Source organism: Netta rufina (genome assembly GCF_964035555.1).
Source record: "Netta rufina genome assembly, chromosome: Z".
In the NCBI taxonomy this organism is placed as follows: Eukaryota; Metazoa; Chordata; class Aves; order Anseriformes; family Anatidae; genus Netta; species Netta rufina.
In genome coordinates this window covers 22,650,849-22,672,705 of record NC_140126.1, presented here as the reverse complement: position 1 = coordinate 22,672,705, position 21,857 = coordinate 22,650,849, and the positions used below count along the sequence as shown (strand labels likewise).

The window sequence follows — 21,857 nt, the reverse complement described above, 5'->3', positions numbered from 1 at the left end:
ACAGCCTGCTCCACCAGGGGCCTCTCCCTGCACAGCCCGCAGGGGAACTGCTGCTGCCTGCCTGCAGCACCTCCTGCTCTCCTGCTGCACTCACTTGGGGGCTGCAGGGCTGCTGCTCACTCCTCTCTCCCAGCTGCTGAGGTGCAGCAGTTTTTTTTCCCCTTTCTTTGATCTGCTCTCCCAGAGGCCCAGCCAGCATTGCTCTTGGCTTGGCTCTGTCCAGCAGCGGGTCCCTTTTGGAGCCGTCTGGAGCTGGCTCTGATCTGACATGGGGCAGCTGCTGGGCTCTGCTCAAAGAGGCCACCCCTGTTACCAAAACCTTGCCATGTAAGCCCAGTGCAGAAGTGTCCCAAGTGAACTAGCAGAGACCAGTGTTTTTACAACACTGTTCAAGTTGCTGATCCTTCAATATTACTTGTGGAGATGCAGAGTCCTTCATGCCCAACCATGGACACGGTAGCTTAGGTACTTTCAGTGATCTCAGAAATATTTCATGAACCCCCAAGAGTCTGCAATCTCTTGACTGCAGGTAGAAACCAAGCCTGGGGCTTGGTCTCAGAAAAAAATGTTATCCAAAAGCCCTCTCTTCATCCAGAGGTACCTGGGGAGGAACAAGTTAAGTCTTATATTGATTGGGAAACTGAAAGAGAGCAAATGCTTAGGGTCAAATCTTATTATATCGTATAAAAGTTCTTTAAAAGAAATCATGGAAATTAATAAATGTTAGGCAGCAAATGTGCACTTCTAGAGGAAGAAGCAGGCAGCAGGTAAAAGCAACATGCAGAACTACAACAGGAATTTGGGCCACCCTAAGAACAGACACATGCAGGTGGAGGCAACCACTACCAGACTGAAAGAGGATCTAGAATTCAGACACAGACTATGAAACCATAGAATTTACCATCATCATTCACACTAATTCACACTGAATATTCAGTTGCCTTTCTGTTTAAGATTAAAATACATCTAAATTAACATATACATCTAATTAAATCTAAAATACAAAGGCACGTATTCATGACTGTCTACGCTATGCATTTTTACCCAAAAAATGTCTGTGTATACTTGTATCTGCACATCTGCACACCATACATGCACATTTACTAAAACATGAAACAAACAAACAAACAAACAAACAAACTAAACATTAAAACTCCAAAAGAGTGCTCAGGTCATGAAATGACTCTGTGAAGTGATTATAAGGTATGTGAAATAAGTAGCATTAAACAGCAGGAACCTATTCCTCAGCACTTCAGCCATTGTTCCAAACAGTTATAAAAAACAACTCACTTATGCTATTGGATAAATCTTGTAAAACAATGTTACACAATAACAACAACAAAAAAAATCTAAAAAATAATAAATAAATAAATAAATAAATCTTTTGAATGCAACGGTTTGAACAGAAATTAGACAGAAAAGACTTATTCACTCCTGAATTAACACATAATCTGAAAGGACAAACCCACATGTAGTAAGACAACGTAACTTTCTGGATTAACAACAATAATTTCTATTCCCAAACCACAATTTACATTAAAATCGGAATATACCTCATAATGGCCTTCCTTAACTGCATCTTGCAACGGTGTTATTTGTTCACTTCCTCTAGCATTAACATCAGCTCCTGCTTTCAAAAGTTCATTTGCTATCCTGTAACAGCCTCGGACACTTGCTTCATGCAGTGCAGTCCAGCCTATGAAAAAAGAAATCCTGACAACTGAAAATTGTGTTTCGCATTTGTGTAATTTATAAAAAAACAGGTCAGTGTTAGATTTTCTACGTGATAAATATTCCAGAAGGACATATTGACAAGTTGAAAACTGATGCATTTTACAGTAAGTTGTATAAAGAAATATTTATTAAAATATCAAAAGTGTTGTGAGCTCTCAGTCTTTTGTTGAAATATGCACTCACTGAAGAACGATATGCTGCTGTAACAATGTTAGGTTTAGATTTGATAGTTCTTTTGAAACTTCTTTTGAGAAAAAAAAAAAAAAGAAAAATTATTCCACCTTAGTTATTTCTCCATGAAGGCAATGTATATGCTATTTCAAGAACAAGTTAATTTTCTAGGATTTCTTTTTATTTTTATGGCCATGATAAAGAGGGCTGGTGAGAAAGAGGAGACAAAATAAAAACCTGGAGTTATGTATAAGGCCACATCTTAGAAATATATATTTGCAAATTGAAACAGTAAGGCAACATCTCCAAAAATGTTTTTTAACACTATCCAAGAATGGTTCAAATTCAAGTTTCTAAAGAAAGCATTACAAAATCCTTACTGAAGTTCCACATCCATTCCTAGCTGTATGGAATAAGCCATGGTATTAGCTTCATGGTCCATGGAACAATTATACCCCATGAAGGAGGTGTTGAGGAAAAACAGAAGGTAGAACACAAGTCTTTGGACTGGGATTAGCATAGCTTCACGTCAGCTCCTTAAACATTTATTACGTTTTTCTTTGTACAGTGAGAAAAGAGAAAAAGCAGAAGATCTTCCAATTCCTGTCTCCCACCTCTCAAACCAGCGTTCCCTACAGAAGACCATTTTGATGGACAGCCTTACTCTTCAACTATCTTCCATTACTAGAAGGTTGTCTGAGCTTCATTTTCATACTAAATTGTTTATTAAGACTGTTCTGGTCTCATTAAGTGAAAATATCTTAATTTAATTGGAAAGGTAAAACTCTTGAGGCTCTCTTCTACACTACCCAACCCAGAACAATGTAAACTTGCACAGAATTGGCTTTATTATGTACACAGGATATTGCACTGGGTTGCCTAAAAACTTTGTGCTATTAGGCTTTGTTCCCAAGTGCTCAAAACTCAGCTATGTTCTACATCGCCTAATGCTGACAGTGCTTCAAGATGAATTTTTCTTTAACAATATAATAGAGCACCTATAGCTCATTAAGAAACTCTGGTAACTCTACTCTGGAGATAAAGCTTGAAATCTGTTAAGGAAAAGAGGAAGAAGGACACTTAAGTGAAGGCACCTATTTCCCCATCTGTAAAAAGTATCTTTTATCTGATATACTAATAGTCCCCTGAAAAACTGCACCTGGAATGTGTTTAATAGACAATCATTACAGTTCAGCAACTTGTTTCTCCACAGACTATAGAGAAGCACAAGCTTCATTGCAAATACTCTTCTGCTCCCTAAGGGGACTGTGAACCAAGGCTCAAACTGAGAGCACAGACTGTGTCTCTCCCATGCTTTCCATATCCCTCATACTGATGTCTGGAAAATAAAAGGTGAAAAAAAATCAACCTCAGGTATTCAGTAAAGTTCTGAAGCAGAGTAATGAAGTGGAGGAGGAATGAAAAAGATGAGGTTAAGATATGTATAATTACTGGTGGAGGGTTTTAAAGGAAAAGACAGGGCACAGGGCCAGAATATAATCATTAGAACAGTGATTTTCCAGAGTGAGATGAAAGTGGATTTTAAAATGGCACGGGTCTGGCAATTCCTCTATGGTTACACCTCCCTCACTGTAAAAGAAAGGAGCAGGGTCAGGTCAGCTTCCCATCTTTTCAAGGAGTTCAGACAAAGCACATTTTGTGCAGTTGTGCTCCTTTCACATCAAAAGACGGATGCCAGAGTCTGGGGGATTGGGAAACTGTGGCCTGGCAAAAGGTGCAGAGGCTGAAAAAGGAAGCAGCAATGAGACCAAAAACTGGAACCACTGTACTTTAGTACACTTGCTCACACAGATTGCAGTTGACAACACCCTATCAATGCTCCTCTGTTGTCAGTTGCTGGCTTTGAAACCCACAAACAAAATACTTTCTCATCTAGCTCTAGCAGAAGTTAATGTACAGGTCACTCTGTGAGTTCAAATGCCAGGGTCCTCTGCTGTGGAAATACAAAATCTGCACCTGACTCAATTTATCTGTCAGTATGTTCCAGAAGACAAAATGTCTAGCTTACTTTTGGTCTGTTACATGCCTGAATTATGCAACAGTCTTTAACTGCAGGACAACATATTTTTGTTTCCACATCACAATTTGGAAATCTTAGCCCCTGTACAAGATGGACACACTCTAAGAATTAAAAGAAAATCTGTGAAGCACATTAAGTTGATTATTTACTTAAGGGACTGTATTGTGATGAGAACACACAGATCAATGAATTAAGGTTAAGTAAACATAATCGTAGCTTTGCCTAAGTTTTTGATTGCTTACTTTTTCAGCAAAATTTTCTAATAAACTTTTATATGTATGAACTTTCTCAAAAAGAGTTAACAAGCTAAACTAATAAAAATTCAATAATCTACTGACCAGTCACAAAACCACAATTTCTTTCACTGCACAAACTCATAATATTAGTTATAGCTAGACACTTATTTGGAAAATAGTACTCTAATATAATTGTAACTTACCAGCATAATCCTGAGCATTTACATTTGCACCAGATTTTATTATGTTACGTACAAGGTCTGTATCTTCTTCAACAACAGCTCTATGAAGTAAGGTCTCACCAAAAATATTCCTCCTATTTATTCTTGAAAGTGATATGGGGCAACCAGGATTTACAAAATAGGATTCTAGTCCTGAAAAAAAATAATTTAAAAGATCTGTTTACAGAAAAATATATTTCCTCTCTTACCTTGGCTTGGATTGCATTGGAATTAGTGGATAAGCCTTCTGGAGAGAGAAAATGTTCATTTGATCTAGCAGAAATAAATATATCAGAAGAGACATTACCAAGTAAATAACAATCACACTCAATAAAAGAGGCCATAGTGAATTCCATAACAAATCTACCAACTCAAGTTCACCACACAGGAAAATAACTTTGCAAAAAGGTACTAAGTTTAGCCTTTTGATTTTCAATTACATTTTTTCAAAATGCATTGTTTCCCACCAGTTGATAAAACTGCTATTCTAGGCTACAACCTATTACATGATAAGCAGATTTCAATAGCTAATCAAGCAACTCAATGAATTCTTTCTTCTTAACGGCCAAATTCATCAGTAGATTTTGTACTCATTTACGCTTTAAAACCTCTCCTTTACGAGCAAGGAGCATTTACACCAGGATAGGGAATGAAATTAGCTCCTTCGTATTTCCCTATTACTTCACAACCAGCTCAGCTATTTGTCAGTGAGGAAAACAGTTGGACCAAAACCCTCATTAGCTATCCATTATCTCTGCTTGGGTGTCAGAATACTAAACATAAAAAGCACAGCAAACCATCATTATTTTTTTTGTTTATTATTTTACAAAGGAAATGCTGTCTCGCATTATGCACCCATTATGCTCTTCAGTTTGGACAAAATGATTTCCAATATATAGATGAGCTGTCCTGCAGCACAATCCCATTACCTCCTCTCATTGCATGGAGTCTGCTGCCTCTTCTGAAAAACAGGGAGGAAAGAAAGAAAAGAGTAAGACAAGAAGATGGCCTGCAGGAAACTCAAATGGCTCAGACCATTAGTTGATCTACTAATGGAAAATCTTAGGTTTGCAGGGAGTGCATATGATATCCACTGCTCCTCCACAGTCTGTGGCAGATGTGTCCCTAAAATTCCACTTGTGTGGCCCTTTTGCTGGTCCTAAAACTCCAGCTGAGTGTCACAAATAGAAATTTTAAGCAACACCTTTAAAGACATTGTTCTCTTAGAGCTGTAACTCAAGGAGCCTCATGACTCCACTGCTTTGTGCATCCTGGCATACTGTAAGCCCCTACTCCTGACCTTTTTAAGTGTTCAACTCTGCACAAATTTTTAGAATCCAGTAGCTAGAGACTTACCCTGCACCTTCCTTCAACTGAGCACATGAGAAGTCTTTCTCTTCTACCTATCCAGCCTTGCAAGACCTTAATCATTTTATAGCTTAATCAAAGTTATTCTAAATCAGCCAAGAATTTCAGAAGGGGTTACACCATGCAAATATTCATTGAACACGGTGCAATTTTTTTATACTTAATCCAATTTAATTAGGTATTACTTCAAGAGGACCTATTTGCTGCCACTGGTACTCTACCTTCCCTACCACCTTCCTTGTGTCAGACCATGCATAAAACAAGTGATGCTTGCTGACCCAAAATGAAACTTTACTGGTGCTGTTTTTTCAGTGAACTACCAGGTTAAGATGACTCACAGGCTCCTGATGGCTAGGTTTGATGCAAAAGGGAAGTAAACTTGTTAGATGGATTAACATGAAGCTATCTCTATAGGCAGTGCAATGCTTTCTGCAGAAATTATGCTAAAAACAACAGCCTGTTTTTTAAGTAGAAACTACTAAGCCATGAAATAGATGAGCAGTTAGTCATGCAACTTTAAATCTCACAAAAATAGTACTTCCACTGGGAATACTGAAACCCTGTAAGAGAGAAGGATTGTTAATTGCTGGTAGAATTATTCTTGTTTTGTAAGATAACGTAGCTGTCACAGTTCAAATACTTCTGAACCTTTAAATCTGTTTAAATGTTTGTAACTGCACAGATAAAAACAGATTGAGCAGGCTTTAAGAAAAATAAACTTTTAATACCCCAGTCTTACAGGCTGGCTCTGGGGTAAGCATGTGAATGTGGAAAGTCTGTATTCTCCTACACACTTTCTCTATGAGCCAAAGAATTTCTTTGCGTTCACCTTCAAAAGATGAAAAATAGCAATCTTTCTCTCTGACAAAGAATACTGCAAGGAAGAATACTTCAAAGAGTGCTCAGTGAATGTGATAGTGAAGGCCTATAATCCTATACATAAACAGACAGAAAAACAGCAGCAGGCATTTAAAATAAAATAAACTGCTTTGTATCGGTCAGTTCTTGGGGATGCCATTGCCCTCAGAATAATGTTGCACCCTGAATACTAGATAACAGAATTATGATCAACATTCTCACTCTGTAATAAAACATTTTTCTTCTGCTTTTTAGAACATACAATAAATGTTTCATTCCATGATTAAAAATGCATCCTGGAAAAATTCTCATGATTCCTAATGAGCTTGTGTTTACAAGTCAACTGTTAGGTTGCTCATACACAGATTTAAACAAGGAAGGGGAATTATTAATAATTTGAATTATTAAAATAAATGTTTATGCCAACTTTTAAAACAAATTCATGCCACAATATATTGTAAAGGCTATGAATTATATTTGATTTAGTATAGTTTTTCAAATAAAAAAATAACCTGTCTGATAAGTATGAAAGAATATCTTACTCATTTTATCTTTGATTCTTTTGCTTCTCCTTATCTCCTCAGCATTTTTATCCTCATTTGGAGTTATTTCTTGGTACATGTTGGTTTCTAGATCTTCCTTGTCTTTAGAAGCAGGTTTCTGAATTTTACTGACAAGAGATTTTTTAGAATCAAAACAAGTATTTTCTTCCCTATATTAATTGGTATTTGTGATAGACCTAAGAAGGTTAACATATTTGATTTTAAAATGAAGTTTCCAATAGCATGCTAGGATATATGCTAGCTTAGGCAGTACTGAATAAATGGTAAATGAGTAAAGAAACCGACTTCCAGATCTTTAAATAGAAGGAAAACCTTTACTTTTGGATCACCTAAAATCACTAATGTGAGGAATGAGCAGTCTGTATGAATTACATTTGTTAGATTAATAAAAAGAAAAATTTGAGAATACTGCACATGACTTCGTCGTACCTAAAATCCTTGGGTTTGTTTCTTGTTGTATTGTGATTGTGAGACATACTCTGCTGTGTCTCTTCCAGTGTGTGGTGATGACAGGAAATACTATCTCTGCACTTTATTGAGGAGGACTCTTCTAGCTGCATTGTTCTCCCTGATGCTGTTTTATTGGTTTCTGCACATACAACAGCCTCCACTGAATGCAAACTTCCCTCCTCATTTTGTTTTTCATTAGAGATGGCACTCCAATAATCTGAAATTGCTTCTTTCCCTTTCTGCTGATCACCCTCAAGCTGTGACAAAAAAAATAAATAAATAAAAATATTACAAGCAACTGGCAAGCATGCAATTAAAACAAGGGCTGTATAATATAAGAACTCAAAAAACACTTTGTTATAAATGATATACGTGCTCACAGATAACAGAGTTTCTTAAGTGAGAAACTGGAATTCTAGATACCGGAGACGTTGCGTTTTCATAGGAGAGGCACTCCTGAAGTAGAATGCCACACCATGTAGTGGGAGAGCCAGCCATGGCAAGTATGATACTCAGAATCACAACTTAGGTAGTAAATCTAGCCTGGCTGACAGGGAACAAAAATTATTATTATCTGTAAGTTGTTTAGCTGGATGTGTGAAACAACTTAGCAGATTCATTTCAGTTTCCTATGGACACAAGCTCCTGTCATGAAAATATACTGTGACATTTATGACGTCTTAAGCTAACCCTTCTTATTCCACTCTTGCACAAATCTGGAAAAGTGCACAAGATCTGGAACCACGTTTCACCTGAGGCTCAGTAACTACCACCTGAGAAGCTGTTTCTGAAGACACACCATCCCTAAGCTACAGCCACCACAGAAGAGAATCACTTCATTTACCTTCAGCCTTCTAAAAAACAGGCATCTAAATGACACTAAACAACCCAGTTCCCCTACCACAGATGAAGAGGAACAGCAGCTTTCAGAGTGATTCACCTCATCCTAAGATGTGCAATGGGGAACTTAAATTACTGCTTAACACCAGAGGCTTTTCTCTAACAGTCAGTGAGAAAAATTCCACCCTAATTACATGTCATCACATGGAAGTTCATTTGAGTTACTTGAGTTTATTCACAAATTTAGTCAAGTGAGTATGACGTGCTGTTGAGGCATCTCTCAAGTTGCTGAAATGGCTTGAGTACTCATTAGCTTATTACACGCTTGACTAATGCTGAAAGCTCCTAGGGCACACCCTCAGCACACATGCATATGAATTCTTTCACAGCTATGTGGGAGAACTTGATACTCCTTTCCTGGGACACAGGTGGAAATGAAAGAGTCACTGATATTTTTAGAATTTACATATTCAGCAGAAAGGCTGATGAGGAGTCGAATCCCATACCTAGATCCGGTCCCCTCAGACCAAGACATGATGCATTGTAACACAGCATTTGGGTGAAAACAAATATTTCAGTTTACAAAATTGAATCAATGCAGTACTTTCTATTGCATTACATCTGCAATGAGAAAAGGGTTTGAGAAAGAGAAGAAAACATTTCAAAGAAAATAAAAGTCACTTGCTTTATAAGGGACTATATATTACAGCAAATGAGCTATCTACCATGCCGATTACATCTACAGGGCTGTACAGGCTCTCCTCTTTTGAGTCCTTGTTTCACCACAAGAAAGATCCTCTGAATAAACAAGGATGAGAAACAACCAAGGAGAACAATATACTGCCAGAAAGCAACAGTTACTAAAACAGATATCCTAGATTTCTTTGTCATCAAATTGCCTGCCTACTTTCTACTTTCAAAAACAGCAGATGGAGACATTAAAAAATAATAATACAATTGATTATTATTTTAAAATAGATTATAGATCCACATCCCCAAAGAACCCTGCTCCACAGCCTTAACTGTAATAATATTGAGTAAAACTATATATTCAGCTTCACAGAGCTGCGCTACAAATTTCAGAAACCACCACTATGTAGGTTGCTGTGGGTCTGAGAGAATTACCTTAGAGACCTTTCAGCACCTTTGAATTAGCATTTTATTACACCTTGTTATATTCAGTTAATATTACCAACAATAGATTGAAACAACTGGCAGCTTTGGGATGCTTTATGCCGTTCTGTGGAAGCACAGTGGCTACACAACCACCTAAAGTATCTAGTTATACATGGTTTATTGTTGATTTTCAGCTCCAGATTATTCCAAGACAACACAGAGAACCTGATTCCAGATTTACAAGGGATGTCTACTGTACTCCTTAGCGTAAACCTACTTCCCCTATGTGTCCTCTTTCCTTTACTATAACCTAAATAGGAAGACACTACGGTATCGCTTTCCCTTCATGTCCCCCTCTACATTTCTGCCTCTGTGTTATTGAATTCTAAATGCAATTCTAAATGTACCTGTAAAAAATCCCTGAATGCAAGGGTTTCCCTGCCAGTCTGTGGGAAAGACACAGCTATAATTTCTTTTTGTAATACTTGCAAAGTATTTGTATGCTGCAGTGGCAGGGGACATGAAAGCAGAAAACAGCGTACTCTAGTATGGGAAAAGCACAACAACAACACAGGGTAAGGCAGAAATCTAGAGTTAAAATTGGCTAGTATATGCCAGTGGGTTACAGTGGAATAACCGAAGAGTGGTTTGGAACTTTCCTTGGAAACTATGTCAGACAAAGAAGACATGCATTGGTACCAGGAGTTTTTGAAACTTCCATGCTGACTCTAGATTTCCACATCAGCCACTGACTTCACTTGATTTTCCCATCCCAGCAAGTTCAGCCTGTTTCATAACATGGATATATCAAAACAGAAACAAACTAAAATAATACTGTAAAACAAAAATAATGTATTAGGCATTTAAATTACTGATGCCAGTTTATTCCCTGTTAAGATTGCATCTCCTAGTAATTTGACTATTATAGAAAATATTTTCTGATAAACATAACTTTTCAAATACTGATTAAATTACTTATGTACTTGCTCATTTGTTGTCCTCTGCAAGTTAGATCCTGTTAAGGCTTTTATTTCTTCCACGTGAATCGTAGGAAGCTGAGGCTCAGACAGGTTTATTATTTGTGTACAGTCATCATCTTGCTGGGGAGTACTGGGTTCCAAATTTAACTGCTCTTCCTCAGCGGTAAGCTGTCTCTTGCTTGGTGCTACAGGACTGTCAGACTGTATTACAGACCCTGACAAGGAATTCAGAGCTGTCACAAGCTCTACTGGAAGGGCATCACTGTTCTCATCTGCTGATATATCACTGGAAAAGACATGACCCTGGTAGTCTAATATGTCATGCAATTGGTTTATCATTTTAGGACTCTCGGAATCACTGAGAGGTTTCAACAAATCACTGACTTCAAGTTCAGCAGTCTCTATGCTCTGTTCAGGGAGCACTAGTGGTTCCATGAAAACATTTCCTAGGGTTGCCAATGATAGATCTGTATCATTATTACAGGATTGTTCTTTTACACTGTTATCTGTGTCAATCGTGGTCATGCAGGTTCTCTGGCAATCTTCTAAAGCATGTGGAAATAAATCTTGTGGTGCCTGTTCCTTTGAAACTGCTATTATCTCCTCCAGAAAGGCATCTGGATGCAGGCTTGTTTCTGGAGAGAGACCTTCATAACTTGTTTTCTGTGAAATCTATGCATTAAAAAGAAAAAGAAAAAAAAAAAAGAAAAAAGAAAAGAAAAAAAGAAAAAAATTACAAAAGGGAACAGAACAACTCTTTATAAAATGCATGTAATCAACATTTATTTTAGAAGTCATCAGTATCCATGATTTGTTTACAATTTTTGCATACACTCTAAGACCTGTAAGCCTACCCTAAGAATTCATACGCTTTCTTAGTAAGGGCTAGAGTGATGTCTCAGTTTCAAAAGCAGAGCAGCTGTTACATTCCCTAGCAGTAAAAATCAGAATGAGAGACTAAATCTGTTATGAAGTCAAGGATTTTATGCCATTGCCAATGACCTGAAGATGTTAAAAGGTCTTAAAAGAAAGGCATTAAAAATTTCTGTCACACAGAAATAATGAAAGTGGACATACAGAATAAAAAGCATACTCAGTTAAACACTACGTACTGTAAGTTTTGATTAGATGTTTCTATGGATCCCAAGGTATGGAGCATTTGTGCCTCACAAGCTTTAGGTCAAAATCTCAGGAGTATCTCTGGAGGCTGCACATTCGAGTTTCTACATTGGCACAGATCCACAAACTACAACTGTTTTTGTAAAAGAAATACTGCTGTTGTTTCTCTAATTACTTGCAGTTGCTTTCAACCCATGCACCCATTTTTATACCAATTAATAGGTTTTTCATTTTTTTTCCTTTTCCTGCTTCAAATGCTTCTGCAAGCCTAAAACATGTATTTCCATATGATGTCTGCATGTAATTGTGGTGTTGCTTAATAATAGTGGATCTTAAGATAATTTCTTTCAATATATTTTTAGACTCTTACTGCCAGCAAGTGGCAATACTCTGCAGTGCAAGAATTCTGTAACACTGCTGGTAACATATTTTTGTAATTTTTTTGATAAATTATGTTACCAGATATGTTAAAGGTTCTTCTACACATAATAAAACAGAAAGGGCAGAAAATTGACTCTGTTGGCACATGCTCAGTTTGTAAGCCATTATAAATGTGCATGTATGATCCCTTGTTGAAATTTTTTCCCATCTGCTCTTTCCTACATTGTGCAGCTAATGGCTCCTTTTTTAGTACTGCCTATGTTTTACTTTCCTGCACTGAGTTACAGTCTATTTTTAGACCACTTCTCCAATTTTTCAAACTTTAAACAACTGGGGAGAAGAAAACACTGACATAACCTTCCGTACTTACAGAACTATGGTATAAATGGCAGGTATGTATATTATTTATTTTCTACCAAAAAGGTTCGATATACCAGATGAAGGGTAGGTGAAACTGACATTTATGTTAATGAAGAAGGAGCAGTCAGCCATAAGTGGCTAATTTGCCAAGACCCTGAACACCCAAATGCCAGCTGAAATCCAACACTTAAATGTGACTGGTATTCAGAAAACCTCCACCTACCTATAAAGCCTGTATTTCTCCAGCACTTGTTTCTGTTAGTACATGCCAGTGGGTTATCCTGTGCAACTACAAGTAACCAAAATCTGCAGAACGTAAGCCCAAACTTTCCCTCTCCAAACAAAATCCTTAGCTGCCACTTACCCATAAAGACACTTAAAGCCCTAGTGCCTAAGGTCTCTACACCTCCCATTGTCTGTTGGAAATGTACGGGAGAACTGCTGAAGGAGCAGGGCTGAGCCAGCTGGCAACTGAAAGGAAGCATCAGCAGGATTCTTAAACAGGGAACTCTCTCTTTTGTGTATCCCAATCTGGTAACTCTGGTATGAATACACAAAAGTTTCACTCAAGGGAAGAGCAAAACTCATCCTCAGTCAGTAGCTCAGCAGTAAAATATCAGTATTGTGGTTAATGCAGGTTCAGGTCCATCTTTTACCAGATGAGCTATGCTTCAAACAATTCATTTCATGAAGGGGTTCCTATAAAAGAATACCAACAAGTAAAGGTATCTCATTGGCATTAACTTGCTTATTTCGGAGTGAGGGAGAGGGCGGAATACCAGCCATCTCATGGTATCTGTGAATGTCTTCCACTGAACACAATCAGGGTACTTAGAAAGCCTTGGTCCAAATCCCACTACCCTCATGTCTCAATTACTTCTGGTACAAATCCAAATCGTGGTGCTCCTTAATCCAGGCACAAATCCTCTTGACCTTACAGCATTAGCCCAGAATCTCGTCACCCCATCTCACCCAGGAAGCACACGCTGGGTAAGAGCTGAGCATTCAAATCCACATTCAAATCCAGCCTCAGCTGATTCAGAACCTCGCACAGGAGGAAGCAGAAGGACACTGAAATCAAAGTCTCATCTAAGAAACCTTGACTGCAGATACAGAAACTGTAGGTTAAAAGCCTCAAAGCCAGACTTAGACAAGCCTTGTATGTCTAACTCCGCGTGAACTGTACGAACAAGCTTGTATGAGACACGATACTTCCAGCAGATGGCAGTGCATTCAAATCGCTTTTGTGAATCTTGGGATACAAGGACAATTAAAAAGTTGTTGATAAACTGGTGGCTATTTGGCGCTACGGATCGTGTCTTGGAAATGTTACAAAAGATAGAAATGGGCTGAATAGTGCAGAAGTGTAAGTAATGAGGGTGCAGCAGACATATGAAGGGGACTCCTATTTCTGCTAGCCCTGTGTCAAACAACAGCGGAGAAATTCAGTCCTTCAAAACACACACATAAGAGAGAATCACTATAAAAGAGTTAAGGCTTCAGAAGGCTCAACACTCCCAGCTTTTGGGAGAGTGCCCAGCTGAACACAATTGCAATACATGTATACCAGGACATGAGAGGTACACAAAGAGAGTCAGAGGGTAGTTGAGGTTGGAAGGGAAGCCCTTGCAATCACCTAATCCAACTTCACTGCGCAAGCAGTGCTGGCTGCAGCACTTTGTCCAGCACCACATCCAGTCAGGTTTCGAGTACCTCCACATATACAGTCTCCACAACCTCTCTCAGCAACCTGTTCCACTTTGTGGCCACCTTTACAGTAAAAAAGTGTCGTCTTGTGTTCAGATGGAATATCTTTGGTTTTCATTTGTGTGCATCACCTCTTGAGCTAACAGTGCTGAACTACAGAGACTGAGAAATACAGACTACTGACAGTCATCTTCATCAGTCATCTTCACTCCTATCAGTTGTTTGCACACGTTGATAAGATTCCCCTAGTCTTTCTCTTCTCCAGGCTGAGGAATCCCCACTCTCTCAGCCTGTCCTCATGTGAAAGATGCTCCAGTCCTTTATCATCTCTGTGGCTTCATCAGTGCTGAACAGAGGGGAAGGACCCGCTGGCAGACCTGCTGGCAACATTTCCTAGTGCAGCCCAGGATATTGTTCTCCTTTGCCACAAGTGTGCATCGCTAGACCATGGTCAGCTTATTGTCCACAGGACCCTGAGGTCCTTCACTGCAGAGCTTTTTTTCAGCCAGTTGGTCCCTAGTATGTCCTGGTGGATGCAGTTATAGCTCTGCAAATAAAGGACTTTGTGATTTCCCTTGCTGAACTTCATGAGATTCCTCTCTGACCAGCTTGTCCATGTCCCTCCTATTGGCAACACAGCTGTCCAACGTGTCAGTCACTCGTCCTAGCACAGTCTGTGAGCTTTCTGAGAGTTCATGCTGTTCCATTGTCCAGGTCATTCATGAAGACTTTGAACGGTACTGGCCACACTACTGACAGGCAAACCAGAACACAAATCAAGGCTGCTATTTTATCAAAATCAAGAAAATTCAGTAAGACTCAATTTATGGTGTCATGATTTCTAGAGATCACGTTAATTATTGACTTTCTCTTGTATTTCCAGGACTACATAAAAAAGACAACATGCCCAATGACTCACTGCTGGTTGTCAAGGTGTCTGTCCTGCCCTTTCTTCAAATCAGTACACAGAAGCTGTGATGGTCATAGGTTCCTCTCACAATAGGTTTTCCTGCAGCTCTCAGATCTTGGCAGTGTCACCATGAGCCAATATGGAAAGAATTCACCATCAGTGATAAATCCCAACCTTCCTACTCCTGGCACCTGAAATATCCTCTGTGGAGGTCTTCTCAATACACTTGATTTAGCTATTCTCTACAGGCATTTGTTTCAAGGCATTTAGGTTCTATTTTTGTTCCATTCTGCACAATAGGAATGTTTTATTTACTAAACCCACTATTATAGTTGCATAGTGATAGTTGTATATTTTTCATGAAGAAATTCTGATACTGGTATCTTGCTGTAAGCTAATGGCAGTTTTCCTAAGAAGCTGCAGATGGCAGCAAGCATTCCATGCACGCACCAAGATCCTCTTGTTTCTCTACAACCAGTGCAGCTGATGTTGCCAGAGCTGCAGAAATTCTCATGATGGTCCATGACACTGCAATAGGAGCTGGTAATAGCAGTTATTTTTTCCTGCAGAAACTAATTTCACTGAGTTTCCTTGTCCAACATCCACAGGCCTGAGAGCCGTGAGCCAGTCAGGAGAGAACTGAGACTAAAAATCAAAAAGCACAAAGATGACACTGTGCCTCACAAGGGCAATAGTGGGAGATAACCATGCGGAGGTAGCAGACCAGATACAAGTAAAATCATGGCTGTAGACAACAGCATAAAGACATTTAATACAAAGGCCAAGAAACTCTTCATGAAATGCTGCCAGCACTCCCTCTGCTGGATGGAGATAAATATGCTCAAGTCCTTCATTACAGCTTGGACTTAAATCACCACAAAAAAAAAAAAAAAAAAAAACATGACTGGACTGTGCTGGAAGGAAAAGGAGGAGAGGAGGGGTAACAAAGGCACATTTGACCACTGGATGTTTAAGTCAGTGGTTGCAGACTCAACTCCTGTTCTACATCCTTGTGGGTTGGATGTTTCACTAATATGTAGTTGAAATTTTTGTTAGTTTATTAAAGATGGGGGGTATTCCCTCTTCCCTCCAAGGTTTTCTTTGTTTTATGGGCAAAAACAGTGCCTACAAGCATATAATTTTTAAAATAATCAGCGTTGCGTGTGAGTTACATTCATAATATTTAGGTTGCATTAAGCTTATATAAATTAGTCTTGCTGCAATCCCAGCCTTATGTTTGCTGGAAGCTATGCATTTCCACTTATCTAATCTTCAGTAGAGCTGGCTTGAAAAGGTAACCTGGCTAAAACAACAAAGCCAAATTTAAAAAAAAAAAAAAAAGATGAACAATGTCTGAAAGTTGTTCCCCAAACCTCGCTTCATGATGGGGGTCAAACAAGTACTAGTGCTGGCAAAGAAGCAGCAAAAACAAGTTACAAGGAAAATATGCAGCACTTTGCAACACCCAATTAGATGGGCTTACACCAGAGTGGAATCATCCCTGATTCAAAATCTCTGAGAAGGCAGCTAACAAATGGTGGAAAAGGTAGCTCCAAAGCTGTGCCTTCGCTTCTACACGATCAGCAGTGAAATCTGTAATTCATGAGCAGCTTTGGGATTAGCAAGGACATAAAGAGACTGGTAGTGCCTATTTCGGCACTATAAACGTGAATGAATCTCTGCTCCCAAACAGGACAGTTACAGATACTTTGTTCCTCCACAGAGACCTTCCTAATGCCTTTTCCATAACTTTCATTGGTGGGGAACAGGTTTTAAGCCACTAGAAGTCTTCACCACTTCAATTTAAGCCACAGCCTTATAGACTGTGTCATGACAATTTTGCCATGCTTCACTGTTACTGCTTACGCCCTGTAAGCTTATTAGCTGTAGTTCCTACCCAAAAAGCAGATAACTGAATAAAGCCTAGGTTAGTGCTCAAGACCTTTACATCTAATGTGCTCGGTGTTGGTTTCTATAGGTATGTGCCTGCTTTTAAAAATGAAAGAACCTGGTATTTTTCAGTAAAATATTTTCCAATGGTAATTCAATTAGATGAAATTTTCTATATATTAAGTTGTAGAAATACACTAACCTTTCCTTCTGAATCTCTCTGAAATCCAATCACCGTCATATCTAAATTTAGGAGAGTAAACAAATATTTCAGTTGTACTACCACTGAATTTCACCTCTGGATGTTTCCATAATTTCTAATAAAATGAGACTATACCTTCTGATTAAGTCTCAAACATTCTTAAAAACGACTATGTTCATATTTCCTAACAGTAAGTTTTCTAGTTAGACCCCTTGTTATATTCCAATTATGTTCCAGTGGTACTTTGTCACTTTTCTTAACTGTGATTTAGAGACCTGTGCTTCCAAAGACTACCAGGAGTTGAAATTACCACCCATTCCAAAGGATGAGACATCTTCCCCGCCCTCTGTAATTACAATGCAATTAGACAATACAAGTGATACAGTACAAAAAAAATACCGCCTCTGAAAGGGGCTGGTCCCACATCCCTTCCTCACATCACTCTGTTTTGATATTCGTAGAACTCCCTGGGAAGATGACCTTACACTCAGTTTAGTGAAAATTAATCACAAATAAAGTGAATGGGTTCTGGTTAGCAAAAATTTGCTGAGGAGGAGCAACAAATCAGATGGGGCAGTACTGTGTTACTGGGAGCACACGGAAAAAAAAAAAAGTACAGATGAAGTAGCAGCAGAAAGATGCGAAACAGATCTGGGGAAGGAGTGGTAGCATTTTTAAGTCTCCTTTCTTAGAGATGTTTTTATTCTTGGAAGCACTAATAAGAAACATGTAGGAACCCTCAGTGTCTGTTACTCACATCCATGCTTATCTGACACATCTATATGGCACTTGACAACCATGTGACCTGTAACTTTTGCCAAAAAATTCCATAACAATAAAGTAATTTTAAGCTGGAAATATACCACTGGCTTAGGATTTTTTTTTTTTTTTTTCAAACAGTCCTAATAGAGTACTAACAGGCAACTATGAAAACTAAGCAACAGTTGAAAAGGTCACATATATTCAGACTCTAAATCAATCTATATGGATACTCATCTTCAGCTTCTCAAATGATTTTGCTATACCTAGAGCAACTTGCAGTTTCATACAGTGTACAACATACCTAAAGAATTATTTTGCTGTCCCTCTGCTGCAGAATTTAGTGAGAAAGCAGGCTTAGAAATATTTTCAGTAAGCAATGGATAGTTTATCCAGCCCCTAGAATCAAATAATAAAATAACAAGTCCTATTCAGAAAGAATTGTAATCGTCTCAGCTTAAGAAAATTTCCACAGTAAATTAATTTATGCAGTTTTGTATTTATAATTATTTATAGAAACAACTGAAGTTATTTCAGAGGCATACAAGGGCGTGCAGTAATTAAGACTTCCTGATCTCCTGAGTTGAGCTACCTCTGGCTGTACACTCATCCTCTAAATTTAAAAGGCCCCTTCCAATTTTGTATTACTTATTTCTGTACTTCTGTTATAAATCCACCCTTCTGTTATAAATCCATCCTGTACTGAAATTCTTCCATAATTTCTAAGACCAAAAGGTCCAATAATTTTTTTAATTACATTTTTTTTCTATTTGTCTAGCTGCTTATATCCTAATATCATTAAAGGCAATGCCATCAATACAGACAAATATGGATACGGGACACAGGATTACCTCTGACATGAATATATCCTTCACTAAACAAATAAGAAAACTGCTTCACAGTAAGACATTGGGAATGAAATAACATACAAATTGAGGTATATGGGAATGGTCTAGTTACAGTGTGCCTGACTGGAATTCCTGTGTGATGTACTATACTCACTGCAGGAGAGACTGAGACTCGTCAGGTGCATATTTCTCTTGAGGTATCTAGACAACAACAACAGAAAAGTGTTTTAGCAACTTAGTAAACAAAGTACTTCATTATTAACTTTCTCAGCATTGCTATATGCTTATCTTCTTCCTTCTGTAATAGCATTTTTGGATCAGGTCTTTACATACCTTACTAATACGATAAAAAAGCCACTTCTCTTTAATCTTTTTTTTTTTTTTTTTTTGGGTTATTTAAAGAAATGTCAAAACACAAATCAAGATTGTAAATGAAAACTCACGCAGGAGGAAAACACACCTATGCAATTACAAGATGACTACTTTGAACTTTGGCTGTTTCATACATCAGAAGATTAAACTACAAGATATTTATATTTGAACTCCCAATTTTAACCTTTGTTTTTTGGAACAATTCCTTGTTCTAACTAAACAAGCTGTTTCAGATATTGTGGAGTTTATTATTCAGCTCTGAATATCCCTGGAAAAGGAAGAATTAAGGAACTTCTCAGATGACAAGACCTGCACATCAACAAGCTCTAAATGGCACAAGAAGTCAGGGCCACTGCACAAAAACACAGGAAAGATCACGTAGATAAGAAAAAAGCTGAAGTCAGAGCAGGGGACAAATTCAAGTTCTTCAGTAAAAGGAGCTTGGATGCTTTCTGTGCCTCTGACTGCACTCTGAGGAGAGAAAAATCTCAAGTTTTGAAAATGAAGGCGTTATGCAAAGTCCAACGCAACTTAGGGAAGATGAAAACAAGCAAATGAATTGGAGAAGAGTTCTAGATGAGGTGAAGATGGAGTATTACTGGCTGCAATTTCAAGCAAATTATTGGCACGTAGTTGAGAACATTCACAGAACTATAACTTTGGGAAACAACATCTTGATGTGGACACGCAAAGACTTAGTCAGCCTGCACTAGGTACACAATAATCACAACCTTTTTAGCAAAGAGCTGAAAAGTAACAGGTTGTGATCACCCAGCAGGAATGACTACTGAAAGGTTCCAAAGAACAGAACAGATCTTTTAGAAATAGCTTATGCAATAATTACTGACTGATCTAGTTCCAAAATATGGCAACAGCATAGCTGGCAGAAAGTTATTGACTTTGCTAAATATATCCTTAGTACAAATCAGCCTGGATATTTACACTGAACATTATCCAGAGACCAAGTGAGGTCTGGAGGATAGCAGCATGACTAGTAAATCTCTGCTTGGGTAACATTGCTCAGGAAGTGACTTAAAGCTCAGTGGACTACCTCTGTATCTCAGATGAAGGAGTTACATAATCTGCTAAAATATTAGATTCTATGCAAAGTCAGTCTATCACTCATAGCAACAGTCTTGTTGAGAGGTTTTCTCAAATCATGAAAGTTACACACGCAGTATTTGTGGCCACAGACTGCATGTCCTGGGAACACTGGGAACAGCCTTCTGTCCCGCTGTATTGCTTTTGGTAAGGAAATTCCTGCAAAACTCAACTGGTTCTTCCCATGTGAGCTTTCATTTACACAGTCATTTGAAGGGATTCTGGAGGTGTTTAAAAGACTGAAGTTTATAAGATTTAAGTGCCACCTAATAATTTTACATGCACTTCACTAAACTGGAAAAGAAAAAAAAAAAAAGCCCAACGAAGGTGAATCATGGGGCCTGCATGAACAACCCATGGAATAGGGTTTTAATAGGTAACGGAAATGACTTGTCTGGCTGAAAGGACCTGAAGGCTACAAAATCTCTGGTGGTAGAAAAATCTTAAGGACAGCCTCTTACATGGCAGAATCAAAGACGGGACTCCACATCCAAAGCCATTGCCAACCCACCTCAAGTACACAACAAGCCAAGGCTCTTCAGAACAACAGGAACAGGCGCTGCATTTCCTGCAGAAACTCACTGCTCCACATAACCCTCTGGCCACACAACCCTCACAGCACATCACATCAAGATGTGGTATTCACATAAACCATTTCCAAGGATTCGGCTAAAGGAAAGGCTTTGGTGTAATCACATTCCATGTTGGCTCTTGGAGTGGCTGAAAAGCCGCATTGTTGCAGCCTACACATGCAAGTAGTAAGGATGAAAGCCAAACACAGTTGGTCACTGCCTTCAGTAACCATTTAAACTTGAAACTGACACCATGCTGTGGATGATCAAGCTGCCAGTGGCATGCTATATAGATCTCACTAAAAAAAAAAAATAATAAAAAAAGTGAGAATTAACCCAACTATTTGCTAACGTATTTGACAATTCTTTGGTTTTCTGACTCTTCATTTTGGGGGAAAGAGGTTTGTCTGTCTTAGACTTGGAAGAATCCCTTATTGGGATTGCTGACTGGCTGCTCTGGTGACAGCCACAAAGCCAAAGACTTAATTCAGGCAGCGTATGGTCAGATCAGCTCCCAGAGGAGCGAAGTAATAAGCAAGTGGGCACACTTCTCCTTCCCTCTGTCCTTGAATAAGCCTCAGTCAAAACAACTCCATCAGTAAAACAAATTTAGGGAGAGAAGCCTTTTAAATAACATCTTTTCAATTTAGTTCAGTGTTTCCTTTGCTGACAGCCAACCAAATTTATTTGCTATACTGTAGCCCTCTATTAATAACATTCACTTCAGTAGAAGGAGTGTCTTTTCAGTATAGCCATTGCAATTTAGGGAATGGTTTAATTTTTTTTTTAAATCTCCGCTTGTACTGGGGTAAGGATACAATATATACTATTTTTGAACCACAATACTATAAGTAGCATGATAGTCACAGGCTTAAAAAGAATTTTTGTTAAAGAATAGGAACCTGTTTCTATTCACATGAAGATGCCATATAAGGGTGGAAAGCTGATTGCTCAACAGAACAGAATTTAATAGGCTGGCTACGGCCTGTGCCAAATACATTAAAAACTAGGCTAATTGGTAGATTAGGGAACCCAGAATTACACACAGATTAGAATAA

At 38.4% G+C, this 21,857-nt stretch overlaps 1 protein-coding gene across 1 annotated transcript in view; it reads right to left on the bottom strand.

Annotated features, from left to right (window-relative positions):
- The window catches only part of ANKRD31 (ankyrin repeat domain 31), a gene marked incomplete at both ends in the record, with an annotated part of 65,342 nt that overhangs the window by 40,565 nt on the left and 2,920 nt on the right, over positions 1-21,857 (bottom strand). The window contains 5 exons of the mRNA XM_084305146.1: positions 1,554-1,696; positions 4,386-4,556; positions 7,172-7,299; positions 7,622-7,899; positions 10,582-11,250. Coding sequence (XP_084161272.1) covers positions 1,554-1,696; positions 4,386-4,556; positions 7,172-7,299; positions 7,622-7,899; positions 10,582-11,250 — 1,389 coding nt within the window. The remainder of the gene's footprint in view (positions 1-1,553; positions 1,697-4,385; positions 4,557-7,171; positions 7,300-7,621; positions 7,900-10,581; positions 11,251-21,857) is intronic.